Raw genomic sequence first — 23,194 nt, 5'->3', positions numbered from 1 at the left:
AGTTAATGTTGCATATTGCGTTGTTCCTGAATCTTCGAATTGGATTCGGCTTATTATTTTTTGCAGACTGTTAGAGCAATTTTATAAAAGTAAGCTTGAACTTTCGATTATGTCAAATAAAATTCCTGATATATATTTACTAATATGTAAAGGATTTAAAAGCGAAAGTATGTTTCTGAGTCCGTTAAACAAAATGTGGAATTCCTGCAAAAAATGGATAAAGGCATATCCTTTGTTTATCTAAACTTTAATGTTTGTTTATCTAAACTTTGTTTATCTTTAACGCGGCAGCACGCAATGAATTGGAAGTTGATCTGTCAGCACTATCCTTATCTTCAGTGCAGATGTTTTTATTTTATTTGGCTTATAATTCCTTACTAAATGTAGTATTTCATCTCTATGTACTCCGTCTTTGATATGATTTAAATAAAATTCCTCGTCATTATAATTCGCTTCCGATAGCGAAGAAAGTAACAGAGGTTATTGAAAACGAAAAAATTTCGATTGACAAATTAGCCGGTATTCTCGGCACAGCAATTATAGGACTTAAACAGCGGAACTTTGTAACTGAACAAGAAATTATGTCTGTTTATAGAATTAAAGAGAATGTATTATCACATAAAAAATGAAGCAACTTAAACAAAATGTAAATTTCTTTCAACTTACATTGAAAGAAATGTTTAATAAAATAAACAAACAAAAATTAAGTTTTTTTTTTTTTTTTTTTTTTTTTTTTTTTTGTAAATTTTGATACTGTCATTTCTAAAATCCATAGTTCTGTTTGGGAGAGCTTTCGATTTCTATATTCGATTCAAATCACTACTTCAATTAAGTCTTAACGACTTTTATTTACACACATCTTTTATATTACAATATATACATAATTCGAGATTAATTTCAAATCAAAAGATGGGGATTATCCCCCCTTCGTATCAAATTCTATCAAGAGAAACAGACTGAGTGACCGCTCGCTTCCCAGTTCGTTTTTTGACTCCTCGTTGCCACTGGCAGAAGAGAAACTTTCGCTCATTTTGTGTTTGACTTGTAACAGATACCCTTTAGATCATAATTGTTCTTTATTTCATAAATTACGGTTTCATATTTTTAATTTTATAATTTCTGCATGCCATCTTACCAGATTTAAACTGATGATCTATAATCCGGAAAAATCGATAATCCGGAATCGCCAAAGTTCCGACGAGTCCGGATTAACGACTTTTGACTGTATTTACTTTATGTAAAAATGTAATGCACATATACACTTTAAAATAAAATTTAAAAGATCGATGATTTATTCATACTGTTGGTGAACACACAAAACAAAGGAACTGGAAAAAATATGTTAGAGGCCTTGTGAACCATAAACTTTATTTTGTTGTTCCAACAACAGCTGCTCATATACAAAATGTTGAAAACCTGTGGCACTCCGCTAAGCAGTGGTATAAAAAAAAATGAGGAGGCCTGTTTCACCATCATGAATTTTACTTTACAGAGTTAATGTGCCAAAAGTCCTTGGAATGAGAAAATATTTCTAAAGCCATATTAAAAGCAATCATAGAAGCATGACAGCAACAAAACGTACGTGTGCCATGTTGCCTTAGTCCCATATAATGAGATAACATGATTGGAGTACTTTAGCCATTTCAGAATTTTTGTTTATAATGCAAGTTGTCTCAATGATTCGCACATTCAAAGGCAATTTCAATTCTGAATGTGTTGTTCAGCCACCATCTAAAAGAGTTAATGGGATTGCCATCATTCTTACACGGTCTAATGCCCATGTTCCTTGATCTACTGGAGGCACTGCACTGTTGGTGATGGTGTAACATCAGCACAGGCACGCGGTTCAGATGCTGGCTGCATACGCACATACACAATGTATGCTGCACTGTGTGTTGAGACAACGGTTGTGGATTCCGGGCGATACCTGAATAGTCCTTGAAAGTCGCATGGGTTTGCCGAACTCACTCTCACCTGTCATCTGCATGTTACGACACAACATCTGTGTTACCACTGTTGTCGCTGCTGGTGATTTCAGCATTGTAGCCCTTCAGTCATGGCAAACAATGCATAACAATCTCTACTCTTCTCTGAAAGCAATGGATCTGGTAGACAAACAGATAGGCAGCAAATTGTCATTTCCCCACCCATACACCACTTTTAATAAGTACTCATAACACAGCCCACTAAATGCTGTATTTCTGAAATCAATGCTCGCAGGCATCAAACCATAATGATTTGAACTTTACTGAAATCTGATAAATCAGCTGCATTTCCTATCATGTCATTACACATTCTACATGCGAAAAAAACAATGCATGGGACTTAATATACTCTAGCATCAGCAACACATACACCCTGGTCAAAGAACGTCTCTGTAAAGAATGAAAGGCTCCATAGACGTAATGTAAACCAATTTGTTTTCTATGCCACTAGAAAGAAGAGTGAAATTCGCCAAGGGAACCTGATGGTGAGAATTTCCAAACTCCTTGGAATCCCCCCCCCCCTCTGTGATGTACTGGACCCGGCTGAGATTTTCCTCCTCCACAACGTGTATAGGAAATTGAGGAACACGGGTTAAGAGAAATAAGAAAATTAGGTGAAGTTTCACTTTTCCTGGCTGTTAAACTTGCATTATTCATATCACAGTTTGATGTCTGATTTTATGTCCATCAATATGGAGGGGAAAAAATGGAGTCACACAGCTTTAAACTCTTGATAAAAATGACCGTCGAACCTGTTCAAACTTCGACATCAGTTCTGAGCTTTGAGGCTTTTTGGCGACAGACATTTCACATATGCGCAGCTGTTTCCCTTTTCGTTCGAAGGGAGCCACTCCTGCTGTTGCGAAGTTTTCCTTCTTAACAATACATATTTTTTGCCATGGTTTTGTCTCTGGGCAAGCTCATCGCTTTAGGTGAGAAGTGGTCATAATGTAATGCCTCTTTGGTTTATACACGTATATATATATAAAAATTGACCAGTTGAAGGATATTTATGAAAAGTCATGAAAATATTCATCATAAATTATTAAGTGTATTATATTATGAAATCTAATTTTTGTTTCTTATTTAAAGAAATTTGGGTACTCACCTATTATCCTGTTGACCAATGGCAGAAATTTTGGCAATGATCGCCAATTGCCACTTCAGAATTCTAAAGGAAGTGGTAATACATAACTGATGCTAAATAACACTACTTGGCCAATAAATGGGATAACATGTAAATACCAGAATTTGTCATTATACTATACATCTATTTAAAGTGACAAAGAAGACAGCAAAATTTCACTGTGTGCCCACAGTTACACGTAAAAAATTTATTTTTAATCATTATTTACATTTTTATGGATTTCGCACATATGTAAATAATTTTAGTGAAATTATATGTAAATTTTTAGTATCTCATGTATAACGTAGCACGAAATGCCTTAAACACGTGAAGCTACACCGGACAAATTAAGATTACAAGGACAAGTCCATTTAACATTAAGGTAAATAGCTATCTTGCTAAACTAGCATAATACTGCCAAGCTGACAATGGTTTTGGTGACCAATTTTTGTTACCAGCTGTGGCAAGAAATCACTAAAAGTTGCCAAACTTAATGATATTTTGGTCGGATACTTATATAACTGTAAATGGCCTGATCCCTATATGTATTTGTAATTGTATCTGGCCCTATACGTAACTGTAACTATATATTTCAGAGCTGTAATGTGTCTCTTTTGAGAAAATAAATTTTATCAAGCTATCATCAGTTCTGTGTACTTTCAATTCATTATGAAGCCATATGCACATAACAATATGCTATTAAATTATGCAAATTTACAACAGATACCTTTGTAACGTGGAGGTCTCCACTTCACACCAGGAAACTGTTCGGGATACATGACAGGACCTGAGAACTGCTCAAAAAATTCTGCATCAGGATACCAGGTTTTACTACCCCTGAAATTAAATATGCAAATAGAAAATAAGAGATTGATAGATTGAAAATTTTTCCTAGAAAAAGAAATTCTATATTTCTTAATAGAAAATCATATTTAGAAAGTCTCTTCTAATAATTTATAGAATATATGAAAAATAATTATTATGAGTCAATGCCAAGTTTGTGTAATTCTGAGATATTTTTTTTAAGTGAAAATAGGTCAATGTGTACATGGATACCAAGTTTGTGCAATTTTTTTACTTGTTATTTTCAAGTTGGCAATTTTGAGAAACACGCAAAGTAGTGGATGATTCTGCATTTTCCCAGTTTGTTGCCAAGGGTGTGGGCTCTCCTAGGATTTTACCGTCGAATTCTATGGAAACCCTATTATGGCGTGATTGGTTGCATGATTGCTGTGAATTTGACTGATGGGAAAATATTTGTTGGATGTCAGTTAGGAAGTGAGTTGCATATTAGGTGCTTTGCATCGTAAAATGTGGTGGTAAAGTGAATGTTTAGTGGTACAGAAAAAGAGAGCGATTTTTTTTTTTTTTTTTTTTTGAGGGGGGTTGAGGACAGAAGAAAAGAAACTTTGTTGGATGAAATACAACAGAATTGTAACTGTCTTGTTTGTGCAAAGGAAATCTGTATGGTGGAACGTAAAGATCGTTCAGATGGCCTTTGAATGGGTTTGCAGCAAGAAAGGTTGAAGTGCTCACCATATAAAGCATTCCATTAGAAAGGGATCATGGTTTGAGGAAAGTTTTTGGAAGCTATTACGGAATTTTGTGTGCCACAGACCGAAAACATGGAAATTTCTAAATAAGGTAAGCGGATATTTCTTTTTTGTAGTACTTAGATAGTTTAAGATGAATTTCCTTTTTAATGTTATTTCACTGTTTGATTTAAAATGTAGTTTATTGAGATTATATATTTTTTGTTTAAATAGAAAGTGTATAACTGAGTGCTCCTTTAACTTTTTAAGTGAAAATAGATCGATGTGTACATGGACAAAGTCAAGGAAGTGCTCAATGCCGGGTTCAGACAATTCTCTGATTTTTTTAAGTAAAAATAGATTGATGTGTACATGGATACTGAGTTTGTGCAGTTCTTTGACTTGTTATTTTAGCTTTGTGTAGCATAAATTTTTGGCAAAAAAAACTCCGCTACACAAAGCCAAAATAACAAGCCAAAGAATTGCGCAAACTTGGTGTCCGCCAAAAATCGCCAAGGGGCACCCGTAAATATATTTTTACCAATTTTACCTCAGTTAAAGAAAATACTAAGCTTCTACATTAAAAAAGGCAATCCCAAGACAATATATAAAAGATTTAGTATAATTATGAAGCAAGCATACATTTACAGAATAAAACATAGCTAAATATCAGGCAGAATACAAATATTATGAAATGATATATACATGTTATAAAATATTTCAATGAACATATATTATTTTTCTCTTGAAATAAATAAATAAGTAAATTATCAGGAAGCATACTATAAAGAATTATAAAGTTTTATATCCTTATTTTCAATGTCAAATGACAAATAATTATATAGGATGAAAAAGAGAGAGAAAGGAAGACTGTATTATTACGAATATATTATACCAGTAAAGTAAAGTAACATAGATCAATGAAAACCAAGCTTTTTAATAAATGCACTGCATAAGGAATAACATATCAATCTGAATCACAATACATACCTGTGGTAATGAGTGGTAAGGCAGTACTTGGGTGCATTTCAGCTGATATATTTCAGCATGCCGTGACTTATTCTCACTTAGAGTTTGTTTTGTATCTTAAAAACTATTGCTTTTCTTTCATTCAAAATAAAATCTTTTGGCTTGAGATGAACACAAATAAATGATCACTTTTTATGAACTATTTATATAGAGTTACTTTAAAAAATTATATTTCTTTTATAATTGCAAGGAATTTATTTCATTTATTTATTGATTGATAGTTTTCTTCTGCTCTGAGAAAAACATAAAATCATGATAATTTTCTGTTTAAGTTTTATAAATTTAATACCAATCATTTACACAAACTTGCCTTCTAGTATTACATAGATTTCAAACTTAAATTTAAAACTTTAGCAAAAATGTTGATTACATAATTCTTATTGAAACATATAGATGTGATTTGAGAACCAGATATACCAAACATCCAGGAGGGGCCCAAGAGCGATGCGCAGTGCAGGGAGAAAGTTATGCCACATACGCATGACGTCATGTGGGTGACAGCGTTAGTTCTTGGCGTTTGTTTACTTTCGTTGCATCAACAGTTTGATTTGATTTGTGTTGTTAATTTGCTATTATACCTAGGCGGAAGTGGCAAATTGTGCTATAGCGTTGTGTCAGAATTATACACGTTAACACGTTTTTTTGGAGGAAAACACTCTTTACAACCAGATAAAATAACTATTTTTTTAATGAATGTATGTAGTTTTCATACATAACTGTGATGTAATTTTACATTTATTTTTCATTTTACTGCTATTTTACATTTAAATTGAAAAATTTCTCATTTTAAATCATTTGTTATCATAATCTTCATTTTTTGTATGAGACTTACATCGTAGTGAGATATTTAAACTCAGTGTCATGTTTACCAATACTGAGTACCTGAATGATTAGTTAATAAATTCGCGTATATAACTTCATTCACATGTTTTGGTTACTTTCTTTATATCCCAAACGTAATTCTATGTATTGAAGCAGCGTCTGGGTTAAGCTTTGCGAACTAAGTAAACTGATACATGCCTCACCGTGAGGAAAGAACAATTTCTCGACCACTCTATGATGCAAACATCGAATGAGTGAGTGACATATTTCCTTCAGTGTTATTTAACTGATGCATACAGGTATGTGTGATGTAATTTAATTGATATAACTTACACATGCTTGAACCTGAAGGAAAACAAATCTATGTATAATGCTAGAATACAAATAGCGAAAGAGTAAGTAAGATATTCTGTTCAGTGTTATTTAACTGCTGCATATGTTTTAATTTTGATTCCATATAACTTGTTTTTAATTATAAGAGAAAGAAAAATAATTCAATATTGAACACATATTTCGAGTATAACAAAAGTATTTTAAGAAACAACCTGATAAAAATACATTAGTAATTAAAAATATTTAATTTGTGTACAGGCTGAATTGAAATTAAGATGTGGTGGTGTATTTAATTATGGCAAAGCACACTAGGGTTATCTGCGTAATAGGTGTGATGTCTTCGTGGAGGACTTTCTCAGGGAAACTGGCTCGTATATACGTTACGCATGAGGAAAACCACGAAAACATCCATGCAGCCAGCCCGTTCGCGGGATTCAGACCGAACTACCAGTGTTCAGCGACTTTACCGCTCGGCCGCTGGTGGGCCGAAACTAAGATGTAGGGCAAGTTTATTATTATTATTATTGTGCGTATATGTGTAAGAAAATGTATTTTAATTGTTCCATTTTTAATGTATGGAACAGGATGCCAATATCGAAGATTATTTACTACAGCAAATAATCACGTCAGGATAAATGTTATATAGAAATCTTGGGAGTGTAAGGGATTATAAGAGTACTTTTAGATTATACTGAAAATATACGCACTTCTGCTAAAATCTGAAGTGAATCAGTATGAAGTGACTTTTCACTTTAAAAAGAATGCAGTAAGTATACTATTTAAAAGTATAAATGACGGATATTAAAAAATTTGTAGAATCACTAAAGTCAAATCTTTTTATATATACTTTTGCTTGAGATATGTAATTTAAACTGAAAATCACGATCATATATTTCTCATGGAATGTCAAAGTTCATTTGTATTAAAAAAAGTGCATGAGCAATGAAAATAAATAGAATAATACTTTTTGATTATGTTTTTAACATGGTTTTAGCAGTTATGCCATCATGTGTTCTGTTCAACAAGATTTATTTAGTGCAAACAATACTACGAAAAAATATTGAAAAATACCTTGTTTTACAATATTTATTTCCCTTAATTAACTTAAATATCATTTTTCATTTTCTAATGCTTTCCTTTACGAAAAGAATTTAATGTTTACAATTATTTTCAGCATTCGTAGAACTCTGTGCATAAAATAAACATTTTCTTTAACAAAATACTTAATCGGAAAGTATATACCCGGTATTTCCGGTGTATCTACCACATATAAAATGATCATTTTGCTTTAGTTTACATTTTTTCCATTACCAAAATCATGTAGCAGCCGCGTCGGCCGATGCGTCTTGTCTCCCGGGTGACGTCACTACCAGCAACCAATGGCACGCTTTTTCCGTTCCTGGCCTAACCTTAGTATATTAAAGAACCTTGCCAAACATCCAGATTAAGTTTATTAACCCTTTCACACTGCTAACTGCTCCAAGTTGAAGCACTTCACATGAGCAGCATGCAACCACAGTATGACTGAGCAAATAAACAAGATTTCATTTCTTCATGCTGCTAAGCAACAAATCAGGTATGAGTGTTAGTGACGTACAATAGAAATAACTTCTGAACATACACGAGACAGCAGTAAACAGCCAAGGCCTTTACCGAGCACATATTTGCGTCCATAGTCTAGATGGATGGCTTGCTCCGAGCAGATGTATGCACCCATAAGCCACACCAATGGTTTTTGCTGAACACATATGAGCTGCTATGGGCGCTGTGAACATTGACACAGCGCCCATAGCAGTCAAAGGGTCATACATACTGTTTAGCAAAGATTAGTAATAAGTTCAGTTCAGTTCAGCTTTAAGTTAACATTTTAAGGATATTTATACTAATCAATATATGGTACTTTTACGTTTCGCCGGTGCAAATCTCGAAAGCAGACTTTGTTGGCGACAGCATACAGTATACACATAAAAAATGTTAACAAATGTTAGTTATAAGAATTTTTTATTTTGAAGGCATAAACATTTTAATATGGTTTAAAATTTTGTAAAAAGCCAGTAAATAAAGATAATAAATTTGTAAAAAGACATGGCTAATCTTTGGAATATGGTAACAGGTAGTTTGGCGACATTTTGGTAAGGCGATAAAGGTTACTAGCTAGGACTTTAGCAGTGTACATGGATAAAGTCAAGAGTGTGTACAATGCCATTTTTGTGCAATTCTGGGATGTTTTTCTAAGTGAAAATAGGTCGATGTGTACATGGATACTGTTGAGATCTCCCATAGAGGGCGTTGTAGCACTCCTCAACTGTGTGAGAAAAGTTTCGATTCGAGCGAGAGTTGCCGTGGGTTTTGAGAATGTAGTGTGAAGAGCTGTGTAACGCGTAATTGCTATGTAACTGTACTATGTAATATAATGTAATTAAATGTATTTATTTAAAATGTGGAGCAATTTTGAAGGAGCACACTTCGCATTTTTTTTTTTTTTTTTTTTGGAGCCACCAATGAGGTAGAGTCGGTCTTGGAAGCTGTGGATTCTAGTGGTTTAGTTGCAAGCTTTTGGGAATTTGTGGAATTTTGCAGGAAGTGAAGGTAGGCTTTGTTTTGATGTTTTGTTTGAAATTTGAATTGTTGTAAAATGTCGGAATTACCTAAGTTGAGAAAGGAGCGTAGCGCAGTTAGGTCTACGTTAACTAAGTTAATTAACAAATTTGAAACTTTTATTAAGCGAGATAAATGTTACGAATAAGGTAGATACTTTAAAGGAATTTAGATAATAATAGATAAGGAAACTAATTTAAAACGATTAAACGATGAAGTGAAAAATCTGTGTAATTGTGATGATATAGAACAGGAAATTACTGTGTCAGAGGAATATTTAGAAAAAATTATCCTCTGAAAACAAAAGATAACTAATGTAATTGATAGATTAATGAAAGATGAAATTAATATTAGTAACGTATCCTTTTCTATTCCCGCAACTGCTCAAGGTACACTAGAAAACCAATCCTTTAGAGAAACCAAAACAGTTAAACTTCCTAAATTGATAATCAGTAAATATTATGGTGATCCTACTTCTTGGTTAGAATTTTATAACCAGTTTGAAAGCGCTATTCATAATAACAGTAATCTTACAAAGATAGGTAAATTTAATTATTTAAGGTCATGTTTAGGGGGTACGGCATCTAATTGTATAAGCGGTTTTGCGTTAACAGAAGAAAATTATGATGCTGCTTTGGATATATTAAAAGATAGATTTGGTAATAAGAATACTCTTATACAGACACATTTGAATGAGTTATTTAAAATTACTATTATTAGAAGTATAAATGATTTAACTGGATTGAGAAGGTTGTTTGACAAAGCTGATACTCAAATTAGAAGTTTAGAGTCGTTAGGAGTTGAAACAAAATCTTTCAGCACTTTATTGATTCCCATTTTGTTAGAAAGAATTCCAAGGGAACTTGTTTTAGAATTCAACAGAGCATATCCAGATAGTGATTGGAATTTTAAGCATCTATTTACCTTTCTAGACAAAGAGATACTTTCTAGGGAAAGAAGATATTTATTTAGTAGAAAAACTGAAAAATATCATAATTTTGGTAATGAATATAAAAATAATTCTAGGAAATTTGAAATAAAAAGCTTAATAGGAATATATCAACTGCTAGTTATACTACAAATGTTAAAAGAAACTGCATATTTTGTAATATCAAACAACATGAATTTTGCGAATTTTAAAGTGTCGCGGAAAGGAAAAATAGATTACGAAGAGATAATCGATGTTTTCACTGTTTCACAAAATTCCATTTAGCGTGATTCTGTAAAACTAAACTCGACCCATGCAAGAACTGCAACAGCCTAGCTCACCACTCCTTGCTATGCGAAAAAAGTAATAGCTGAACTTTGGAATATGGTAACAGGTAGTTTGGCGACATTTTGGAGGCGATAAAGATTACTACCTAGGACTTTGGGAATAATGCGAGAAGTACTGTGTTCCGATTACGCATTATTTTGTGTGAGGGAAATGAGAAATCATGAGATATGTCATGTGACAATAATGAACGAATCACTGTTCTTTAATCGGAAAAGGGTGTAGATTTGTAAAAATATCTGCTGTACAGCATTAGTTTCATTCTATGTTCTGTGAAACAGTGTTGTTTAATATTTGGATCCCATGGCCCTATATAAAGTAAATCCGAAATTTTTATTCCGTTTATGTGTAATTGAAAAGAATTGCTTAATTGCGGATAAGTATGAATGTCCAACATGTGGGTATGATTAATTTAATGATCGTGATTTTGAGAGTTATATGTTTGTAGTATTTTGGAATACGTTTGAGTAGAAGTAAATGTGCATAGAAAGAATTTAAGTATTTGGAACCATTTTTAATGTTTGCGTTAGAAATTGGTAGGTGAGGTTTATAATAGATAATTTAGAGGGAAAAGTTTTTGGATATTTTATTTATTTTATACGTGCAAATGTTCATCCTTGGAAAGGGTATATACTTTTTCGCGATCAGGTAATTTCATATATCTCCTTTTTACCAAATTTAAAGATTCACAAAATTTTCATGAAATTTTTCGAATTTATGAGAAAATAGCAGTTTAGATGGATAAAGTCAAGAGTGTGTGCAATGCCATTTTTGTGCAATTCTAGGATGTTTTTTTAAGTAAAAATAAGTCGACGTGTAAATGGTTTAATTATATTTTAATTAAATTATAGTTATTTTGTGAATTATATGTTTGTAGCAATTTGGTAAACGTGTCAGTGGAAGTAAACGTGCATGGAAATAATTTAAATATTTGAGACTAAGTATTTGTAACCATTTTTAATGTTTTGTTATAGATTCGTTGGTGATGTTTATAATAGATAATTTAGAGGTAAAAGTTTTTGGATATTTTATTTATATTATACATGGAAATGTTCATCCTTGGATAGGGTATATAATTTTTCGCGATCAGGTAATTTTATACATGTGCTTTTTACCGAGTTTAAAGATTCACAAAATTTTCCTGCATTTTCGTGCAAATTTTTGTAATTTATGAGAAAATAGCAGTTTAGATGGATAAGTCAAGAGTGTGCGCAATGCCATTTTTGTGCAATTCTGGGATTTTTTTTAAGTAAAAATAAGTCGACGTGTACATGGTTACTGTGTATGTGCGATTTTGAAAAACGCGGCAAGGAGTTTGCGATTCTGCACTTTTTCCCAATTTTGCAGTTAATATTTGTCATGATTAAGCAGTTTTATTCCATAAAATTTCTAGCATAAGTGTATTTCGGCTAGTAGATTGTTGGAAAAAGTGTTGAGTAAATAAAAAGAAAAGAAACATGTCTTTACTTCGTGAAGACAAAATGACGGCGGAAAAAAAAACAGAGGGTTGCTGTAGCAGAGTTGGTCGCCAAAAAATCGCCAAGTTACCAAAGTAATAAATCAGATGAAGTCGAAGGAGGGAAGGAGAATTCAAACGCGGTGACTCAGTGCAGCTCCTCCCAACGGGGGTCAAATGGCAGTGCTTTACTGCAAACTTGTATTGTCTTGGCTTGTTCGAAAGGAAACTTTTCTCACACAGTTGAGGGGTGCTACAACACCCTCTATGGGAGATCTCAACATAACTCCCCACGGATGACCATTCAGGACATCAAACTACCTCTTACAAGAAATTATTACTTAACATTATTCTTAGTAAACATACAATTTCTAGATTAAATAGTTCTTGCTTATAAATGAGTAAATAAGCCTAAACAACATATAAATGTGAACAATGAATTACACAAAATTAATAACATAAATAAGTAATAGCATAATAACATTAAAACGTCAAGAATTCAAATGAATATCGATGAATATCAAGTTAAAGTTCAAAATTTTTCACGATACTTAACTGTCTATTGGTAACACACGCAGTTTGTGAATGGGTCTCTTGAATTCACCATCAGCAGTTTTTACTTTTACAACACGAATTCTGTAATCATTACCTGGGTAAATTTCGGTGATACATCCCAGTTTCCATTTTAAGGAAGGTGTGTTATCTTCCTTAATGATTACTAAGTCATTTTACTTTAACATTTGCTGAAGCAAGATGCGATTTTGTGCGAACTTGCAGTTGAGTCAAATAGTCCTCAGACCATTTCCTCCAGAAGAACTGCGACATTTGCTGAACTAGTTTCCAACGATTGCGAAGTGTTAGAGTCTTGTCCCACACATTTGGTTCTGAAATAGACTTTAATGATGTTCCTATTAAAAAATGACTCAGTGTAATCACGGAAAAATCATCTGGATCACTTGAAATCACTACTAATGGTCTTGAGTTTAGACACGCCTCAACTTCTGCTATATAAGTAGCAAATTCTTCAAAAGTTAGAACTTGGTAACCAATTGCTCTTCTCATATGATATTTCATAGCCTTTATTGCGGCTTCCCACAGTCCACCATAGTGCGGCGCAGAAGGCGGATTGAAATTCCACTTAATTTCTTCCTCTGTTAAGTATCTAGCTACCTTTTGGTCAGAACGATATGATTTCAGTTGTCTGTTGGCACCTACAAAATGCAATCACTATATATTTCCTCCGGTCTTTCACATCTAGCAATGAATCGTTTTAGAGCTGCTATGAAGGTATCTGTCGTCATGTCTCCAACTTGTTCTAAATGCACTGCCTTGGTACTAAAACATATGAAAACACAAACGTAGATCTTCACTATCTGAACACCGTGCCCTTTCCTCAGTTTAACTTGGAAAGGACCCGAAAAAGCTCTTGCGGGATTCACTCTGGATGCTGGAAGATCACCCATTGCTTGATATGACAGCTCACTTCTGTGGCGACAGCATGTTACACATTTACGAATGATCCTGCGAATGGCTGCTCGTGCATTAATAATCCAGTATCTCTGCTTGATTTCTGAATGGAGAATTTGTGCTCCTCCGTGAAGATATTTATAGTGATAATATCATATTATCAGTTCTGTAATATAGTGTGATTTAGGCAGAATGACTGGATATTTTACATTCTTTGCGATGTTTACGTTTCTTAGTCGTCCTCCCACTCTTAGAATACCATCGTCATCTAAGAATGGATACAACATATTGAATTTACTGTGAGGACTCACCAGTTTTCTCTTTTTCAAATGATTGATTTCTCACTAAATTCTTGCATTTGCACAGATACCGTGTATGTGCAATTCTTAAAAACGCGGCAAGCAGTTTGCGATTCTGCACTTTCTCCCAATTTCGCACGTAATCTTCATCATGATTAAGCACTTTTGTTCCATAAAAGTTCTAGCATAAGCGTAATTCGGCTAGCAGATTGTTGGAAAAAAATGTTGAGTAAAAAAAAAAAAAAAAAAAATGCCTTTACTTCACAAAATGGGTTTAATCCTAGTATCCGGTGCACACGGGATTTGGCTACTTTATGATGAGCAGTAAAAAAGGGACATATACGATGAGTAGTTAACGGGTCATTCAAAGAAAATATACAGTTAAACATAGTATATAGTATATATACTATGTGTGTATAATATACATATAGACGTTCTTTGGATCATTTTTGGTGTCGGCGATAATTTTCAAAGTCGCGCCAAAGCTGCACCGTATACTAGGATTTTACCCAAAAATGTATTAAACCCATAATTCTTACTCACTAAAAGCTTAGTCATATATACAGAATAATTCTTAATTACTGGAACAATTCTTGATTAATGCCCTTTTCCAATGATTATGCTTGCCAATTTACCTTTGATAGTTTTTCACTCTAAAAGTTATCATTATCTATGATGATCACACGTATGATAATTATTAGCAAAACTTGAAACACATCAAGTTCTGCTTTCAGTATGTTTATTCATACCACAGAGGTTTTTCAACCTTTTGATGAGTGCTATTTTAGGCTTATAAAAGCATAATGAGATATGATTTCAGAATATATGAAGATTCTGTCTTTTTTAATCACTGGAGTAGATACTCTGAACATCCTGAATCTAAAGCATTTTACTCTGAGGAGCAAACACGATTTAGGGCAATGCAACAATCTCCACTTTCATAACTACCTAAACTGAAACTCTGCAATTTGGGTTCCAGTTATCATGTAAAATGAATAATTCTGAGGGCAGATATATAAAGCCAAGCACAAGACAGAATACTAATATGCATCACTTCAAAAAATATAAAAACTGACTATTGTATAACACTGTGTGACTTCAATTACAAAAATAATCATATTTCATATGAATGATTAATAATACAATATACTTAAGACGAATGTAATGTTTTTATTGTGTTATGTGCTGAACCTTGAAATTTCCGAACCAGTTCATTTTTGAATTTTGTGTACCTTAGCGATATATTTCAAGAGAAATTATAAATTGTTTACTATTAGTATTTTAAATTAACAAAAGAATGTTTATATTTGTCTGATTTAAAGATATTCTAATTTTTGTATCATGCGAAGCTCTTAAAAGAGAAATACTACATTGCAATGAAACAAACAAGTATTACACTTCTCTTACTAACGCTGCATACCTCTCAGTCAATAACGATGCTCCATAGCGATAAGGGAAAAAATTGAACAAAGTTCGAGTTAGCCCCGCCGAACACGAACGTACGACGGAAGCCATACTTTTTATTCACCTTAAGGCAAATTAAGGCCGCGAACAGACTTTGGTGTCTTGTTTTGCATCCAGTAAGTGTTTTTGCTCATAGTGCGAAAAATCAAGCTTGCTTTTTTATCTTCAGAACTGGCAGCACCACGCATATAACGACAACATTTGTTTTGAGCGTCATTGTTGCTCCGCGATGCTAATGTGCTAGGTTATTAATCGCCCTGTTATATTAAAGGGCATTTGCTTATGATCAAACGAAAAATGAGTGAGTACGATTTAGATCTAGACGATGAAAACAGCGACTTTGAAACAACCAATGAAAAAAATGAACATGAATCTGATGAAGGTAAGCATAGTTTAATATTAATAGATTTTAACATTAGCATGAATATTTAGGATATTTTCGTTTATAATAGTATTTTTTTGCTTTCGGTATATGAATAAAAATAATGTTACTGTGTCAGCAAAACTGCCTTCATTGTGTATTTTCTAATAATTCTAATTTTCTGAAAATGCCTGTCATTTATTTTGACTGAGCAAGGTATATTTTGCTAGCGTTAGAGAAGAAATAGAAGTATTTTGATTTTGTATTGCACACAGACTTTTGAAGGCAAAAAATAACGAAAAATGTAATTGTAGAATTATATGTCATATTTTCTTTTTATTATGTAATACAGCTATTTGTTTTTGAGATAAATTTCTCACATCATTTCCATTTATAGTCCTGCTTGTGTGATAAAAATGCAAATTGAATTTCTACTTCCTTCTCTCTTGCATTTTACATTTTATTAAAAATCATTGAATAAAGGTTAAATCATTAACTACAGTTGTTTCTGACTTTAATGGACTTTTCATTCTCATGAAAATAAAAGTATTGTATTGTCAATTTTACTAAGGTTATTTTCATTTCTGTTTCGACATTTCTCAGTTTACTACATCATGCCAGACAGATACTGATCAGATCCCAACCAGAAATGAAAAATCATATTTAAACAGCTTTTTAAATTAAATTTGCTTAATTATTCTATTTATTAATTTTTTTAATATAAATTTCCAGTCATTCAGATAATAAATCATCATTAAAGATAGCAAGAAAATTTTAAATACCTTGATATATATTAAACAACAAAAGAACTTATGACAGTATAAAGATGGTTTTGCCTTTCAAGAACTTAAGGTAGTTTAACAACCCTAGATGTGCATTTGTTTAGTGCAGAGTTTCTTAAACTGAGGGTCGTGGGACGTGCAGCCAAAGGCTCCCCAAACGTTTTAGCAGTTTTGATATTTCTTTGGTTGATCTCTACATTATGGTAACTTGGCGTTTTTTTGGCAAAAATTTGGCGACCAACTCTCCTACAGCAACCCTCTATTTTTTTCCCCGCTGCCATTTTGTCTTCATGAAGTAAAGGCATGTTTCTTTTCTTTTTATCTACTGAACACTTCTTCCAACAATCTACTAGCCGAATTACACTTATGCTAGAAATTTTATCTAACAAAACTGCTTAATCATGACAAATATTCACTGGAAAATTGGGAAAAAGTGCACAATACCATACTCCTTACGCGTGTACACGCCGACTTATTTTTACTTAAAAAAACATCCCAGAATTGCACAAAAATGGCATTGCACACACTCTTCACTATATCCATGTACACTGCTTTTTTCTCATAAATTAGAAAAATTTCACGAAAATACATGACAATTTTCTCAATCTTTAAACCCGGTAAAAAGAACATATATGAAATTACCTGATCACGAAAATGTATTTACCCTTTCCAAATATGAACATTTCCACATATAAAATAAATAAAATATCCAAAAACTTTTACCTCTAAATCATCTATTACATTATACACGTCACCAACGAATTCATACCGCAAGCATTACAAATACTTAGTATCAAAAATTTAAATTATTTCCATGCACGTTTACTTCAACTTAAACGTGTACCAAATTCCTACAAACATAAAATTCACAAAATAACTATCATTTAATTAAAATATCACTAAACCATGTACACGTCGACTTATTTTTACTTAAAAAAACATCCCAGAATTGCACAAAAATGGCATTGCGCACACTCTTCACTATATCCATGTACACTGCTTTTTTCTCATAAATTAGAAAAATTTCATGAAAATACATGACAATTTTCTCAATCTTTAAACCCGGTAAAAAGAACATATATGAAATTACCTGATCGCGAAAAAGTATTTACCCTTTCCAAATATGAACATTTTCACATATAAAATAAATAAAATATCCAAAAACTTTTACCTCTAAATCATCTACTACATTATACACATCACCAACGAATTCATACCGCAACCATTACAAATACTTAGTGTCAGATATTTAAATTATTTCCATGCACGTTTACTTCAACTAAAACGTATACCAAATTCCTACAAACATAAAATTCACAAAATAACTATCATTTAATTAAAATATAATTAAATTCAAAAACACTACTTAAAATATAAATGAGCACATACATTAAATTAATACATACATAAATACCCATTTCGAATTCACTTTAGTTACGGCCATGGGATCCAAAAATTCACGAACACTGTTTCACACAACACAGAATAAAGCCAAATACAAAATTTCCAGATTTTTTCCCGATTTCCCCCCTTTTCCGATTAAAGAACCGTAATTCGTCCATTAATATCACATGACATATCCCATGATCTCTCATTTCCCTCACAGAAAATAATGCGTAATCGGAACTGAGTACTGCTCACATTATTACCAAAGTCCCAGGTAGTAACCTTTATCGCCTCCAAAATGTCGCCCAACTACCATATTGTAAAGATCAACCATTTCTTTTTATAATAATTTTACAATTACCAAATATTTTTACACAATGTATCTAAAAATAGATAAAGATAAGACAGTACAGACAAAGAAAAACCTAAAACATTTCAATGCATTCTTTTTGTAATATAAACGTTCATTTTACTTGCTTTGCACGTGACACTGTCATTTTGTCTTTTACTTTAAAATTTTCATACTGTTTCATAATTTCTAAAATTAGAAATTAAAGTTAATGACCTAAAACTGCAATAGAATATTACACTACAAGTGAAAAAATTGACAGTTTCATAAATTGTGTGTCGAATTTGCGCAATGCTTAAGGGGTCCCACAAAATTTTCGTAAATGTTATGGAGTTCTAGGGTCGTGAAAAAAATCTCAGTGATAAAAAAGGGTCGTGACAGAAAAAAGTTTGAGAAGCCTTGGTTTAAGGTAGGGGTCTTCAACCTTTCTTGCCCGAGGGCCACATCAATAAATTCACAAGATCCGCGGGCCACATGTCTCTCAGTAGTGTAGTAAAAAAATTTGTATGAAAAAGGGAGGTTTGTTTTGCAAAACTATAATTGATTCTGAGCAAAGAGATAATGTTACATATTTGTATATATATACATTGGTTCCCAAAAGTCAAATGGAAATTGAATTAAAATCTTTTGCAACATTTTTAACTATGAAAAAAGTATAAAGATGATTGTACAGAACGATGTTAGAAAATACATTTACAATAAAAAAACTTACATTACTGATGGGAGATCAATTAATGTCGGATTTTTAAGAACTTGAATATTACTGCAGAGTTACACTATAAATCTATAAATTTTTATTGAAGTTCGGGTGGAATACTCCCAACGTCTACTGAAAATGGCGACATTCTCATGAACATTTCATTTTCACGAAAATCGGAAAATCTGCTTTTCAATCTCTCTTTAAAATACATTGTACATAATTATTTGAATTCCATGTTGTAGAGTTCTTCACACTATCCATCAATTTTGGAAAATTAGTGGAATTCTTATTTAGCAACTGACTTCCCACAGGATTAATTTCGTCTCAAAAGCTTTCACGAAGTAATAAAGATTATGAACAAATAGATCTTTTCCTAGTAAGCATTAGTTGAGATGACCTGTAATATCGACAAGAAATGCAAAATCTCTCTACTATTTTTCATAACTGAACTCATGAATAGATTTCTCTATGAATTGCTGAACTTTGCTCTTCAAAGAAAACAGGCACTGAAGCATCTTTCTTCGTCTCAACCAACGTACTTCCACGTTATACACAACGTTATATTCAGCTTCCAGATCACTCGAGAACTGTCGAAATTGCCTGTGTTCAATTCCTTTAGACAGAATGAAGTTAACCACTTTTACAACAAAGATAAGAATCTACCTTTTTTATGGAATTGAGATTTTATGCTTAGTCAAATTTTTAATTTTTAAAATTACATAAGATAAAGTGAAATTTTTGAAAAACTCGTCATTTTTAGGAAATTTTATCTTGAATAATATCAGGCATGTCAATAAAATGTTTTAAATATCAAGAATAAGAGAAAATGAATTTTTTTATGACCAAAAAACTGACAAGGCAAATTTTAAAAATTCTTCAATTTTTCTTCAAATTCAAATGTGGGGCCACTGATATGCCTTCAGCGGGCCACGGGTTGAAGACCCCTAGTTTAAGGCATCCCAACACCCGCTCTTTTTATTTCAATATGATATATGGGCCTAAATGATAATTGAAATCTAATTTTAATGAATTTTTCCACAAAATAGTATGTTTCAATACAGTTTTTAGTTTTACTAGTCAATCTTCCAGTATAGGAGATATAAATTTTATGTGATTTTTGTTTTGCATTCAAAAGATTTATTTTACAGTTGTTCTTTGTCATGAAATAAAAACAACTACTATATTATCCTTTGTATGTTAGTAATTCAAAAGAATTTCGTATTTTTATATGTAATATATTAAGAATATAAAATAATTTTTGACTGACTAAAACTACAGTGGTCATTAATAACATTATAGAATTCCAACCTAGAATTTATCTCTTTGATTTTTCTGCTCATTATTTATCAAAACCATATCTAAATACAAATATGAAAGTAATAAATGTATAATAACCAAAACCAAAATTTATACTTAATGAATTATAATAACCAAAAGTTATACTACTTAATGAATTATATTTTTTCAGTTTTATTTATTTATTTATTTATTTTTTTAATGCTGTATAAATAACTGTTCCTGTTTGTCTTTTTAAGTATACATTAGTCTTAGAGCATGTGCAAATGCTGCCAATGAAAAGCTTAATTTTTAATGATCACATGATCCTCACTGTACCAATAGTAATTAATAATTCTTGGCACACTTATTTGAAAAATCATAAATGCAGTGTATTCCATTCTTCAAATTCAAGATGTCTGTTACTGGTATGTGTAAACATGTCTGTTGTAACTGTATAATTGTCAAAATTTATTTATAAAAGTATATGTTAAATATGAAATAGTAATATTTATTACTATATAATTTTATGCCTAATGCAATTTTAAGTATATTTATTCTAAAGAATTATTGTTTTGCATTACATTATCATACATTTCTCATTTTATTATTGATATGTCATATTTTTGCATCAATGTATTTGAATATTTGCTAAAAAATACCTTATGAAAATAATGCCTCAAGCTTTGTAGCAAGGTATATATAGAATAATTAATTATGTCAAAGCAATTGCAGAAATGTATTTTTCTGGATAATTGGACAATTATGTAAAAAAAGGGCAAAATTTGATAAATTATAATGAATAATTTTTCCCTTGTCTTGCAAGTAAAATTTAAAGTGTACTTTGTTCCATAGCATTGCTGACAAATGACATTTCCCCATATTTATTAATAGGAGAAAAGTTTTTATGCTGTTCTATTCTGAAACTCGGTAATAAGGTGAATGTGAGTGTTTATTCTGAAACCATACTTCAGAATTGCAGTGATAGAATTTATTGTAGTTCTATGATATGTATATATATATAATTTCAAGTAAATTTCATTTTAAAATAAAGTTGTTCCATTTCCTATGCAATGCAAATGTCATCACATGACAAATTTTCTATATTGTGAATATGTTACCATACTTTCCTCTTTCTATGGGATTTTAAAATATTCTGTTTATTTTATAGTATCAGAGATGATAAGGAAAAGAAAAATAGGATGGGAATAAGGCAGTCTTTTTTTTTTTTTTTTTTTCCTTTCTCTCAGAAATACTTTTTTTTAATGGCATGAAGAAGTTTTTTTAAAAGCTGTGTAAATAATGAAAAGAGAAAAGCCTTTGTGAATAGCAGTTGATTTAAAATGATTGAATTCCCTGAGTAACAGAAGATAGTGAAGAATACTTTTTGGCAATATAGTAAACATAATAATGTTTTTATTAGTATTCTTTTAAATAACAGAATAATAAAACTTAATGTGCATAAGAAGTTAAACAAAAGAACTTTATGATAAATTGTCATGTTAAAATCAAATTTTTAATACATGCAAATAGAATTTCAAGAAAAGGAGTTGAGAGATTCGTATGAAATGACTAGCTATATCAGTCATTTTAAATCCACTTTGTCATTGAAGTGTAAAAGTATCATCAATTTGCTGTGTTGACTACATAAAAGACAGTTTTTAAATGATGTTACTTTAAAATAGTATGTATAAATATCTACAAGTTCTGCGCTGAAGAGGTTTTCTGTAAGTATTTCTCTAGTTTGATGGTAATAATTGATGTAGAAAATAAGTTTGCCTGACTCAGAAACTTTAATAAAAAGGATTAATTTATAAATAAAATTTAAAGTCCCCCCTTGCAATTCTTTCCTTCTTTCTTTTCTTTTTATTGCTTAATTCGTTTTAACTAATATTCCAATTGAAAGAGAATTCAACTGTCTTCAAATCAGACCAGAGAATTATATTAATGAAACAAATTAGTATATATTGTAATTTATAAAAATTAAACTGTCAGTTTTTGTATACAAATTTCAGTAAAAGCTATAAATATGCTTGTTTACTACCGAATCCTAAATTATTTTTACAGAAATCTTAAGTATACTTGATTGGCTTTGTTTTTCTTTATTTTCATGAAATGGTTCTTTTGTAAGAAAAATTGCCTGTTATGTAGCACAAGCTGTTTGCTTCTTATTTGCAAAAGACTAAGTTTCTACACATCTAGCATACATTTCCTTTATTGAAAAAGATTATATTTTAGCTAACAGAAGTGAATATTCCAAACTGTTTAGAAAGTTGTCTAAATTGGCAGAAAAAGTGGATACTTAGATGTTAATGCAACTATCTTGGTGCAATTTGGCAATTTTTTACACATAAAAAGATAAGTTACTTATTTGGTGCAAGTTGGTGGTTTTTGTGCCTTTTTTTAGTAAGATTCCCAAACTTCGTAAGTTGGTAAACATTATCAACATAGGTTTAGGAATTTAAAATACAAATTTGATTTATTAAATAAGGATTATATAATTCTTTAAAAAAATAAAATGCTTACATTCTGCTTCAAATTTTTTTTTTTTTTTTTTTTCCCCTACTGTTTTTCTCTCGAAGTAGACAACAATATGTTTTTGCCTAAGGAAAGGGTTAATAAATAACTGTTCCTGTTTGTCTTTTTAAGTATACATTAGTCTTAGAGCATGAGCAAATGCTGCCAATGAAAAGCTTAATTTTTAAAGATCAGGGAAAGGATGGGGAGGGGAGGAAATTGCTGTGAAACTGGAAAAGCATTTTGGGCGGTTTGGTATTTTGAGGATACAAGTTAGCGAAGGGTCTAGATTTCAAAGAGTTAAGGCAAAACATATTACAATATGTTTTGCCAGTATTTGGTGACTATTGGCAACATTTATGATGAGCAGTAAACGGGCCATTTTGGTGTTGGTGACAATTTTCAAAATTGCTTCAAGGCCGAACTGTATACAGAACAAA

The 23,194-nt window shown here is 31.7% G+C and overlaps 2 protein-coding genes across 2 annotated transcripts in view; one reads left to right on the top strand and one right to left on the bottom strand.

Moving 5' to 3' along the window:
• Positions 1-15,499, bottom strand: part of ND-49 (NADH dehydrogenase (ubiquinone) 49 kDa subunit) — a 68,292-nt gene extending 52,793 nt beyond the window's left edge. The window contains exons 1-2 of the mRNA XM_035370583.2: positions 15,341-15,499; positions 3,839-3,948 (exon numbers count right to left, since the gene is read on the bottom strand). Of these exons, the coding sequence (XP_035226474.1) occupies positions 3,839-3,948; positions 15,341-15,435 (205 nt within the window). The 5' untranslated portion in view covers positions 15,436-15,499. The remainder of the gene's footprint in view (positions 1-3,838; positions 3,949-15,340) is intronic.
• A 61-nt stretch (positions 15,500-15,560) lies between these two features.
• LOC118198309 (sin3 histone deacetylase corepressor complex component SDS3) overlaps positions 15,561-23,194 on the top strand; it is a 94,386-nt gene continuing 86,752 nt past the window's right edge. The window contains exon 1 of the mRNA XM_085815073.1: positions 15,561-15,766. Coding sequence (XP_085671199.1) covers positions 15,667-15,766 — 100 coding nt within the window. The 5' untranslated portion in view covers positions 15,561-15,666. The remainder of the gene's footprint in view (positions 15,767-23,194) is intronic.

This window comes from Stegodyphus dumicola, chromosome 1 (assembly GCF_044657685.1).
Source record: "Stegodyphus dumicola isolate Sdum_Otavi_A_Nest chromosome 1, ASM4465768v1".
NCBI lineage: Eukaryota > Metazoa > Arthropoda > Arachnida > Araneae > Eresidae > Stegodyphus > Stegodyphus dumicola.
This window is presented reverse-complemented; position numbering and strand designations above follow the sequence as displayed.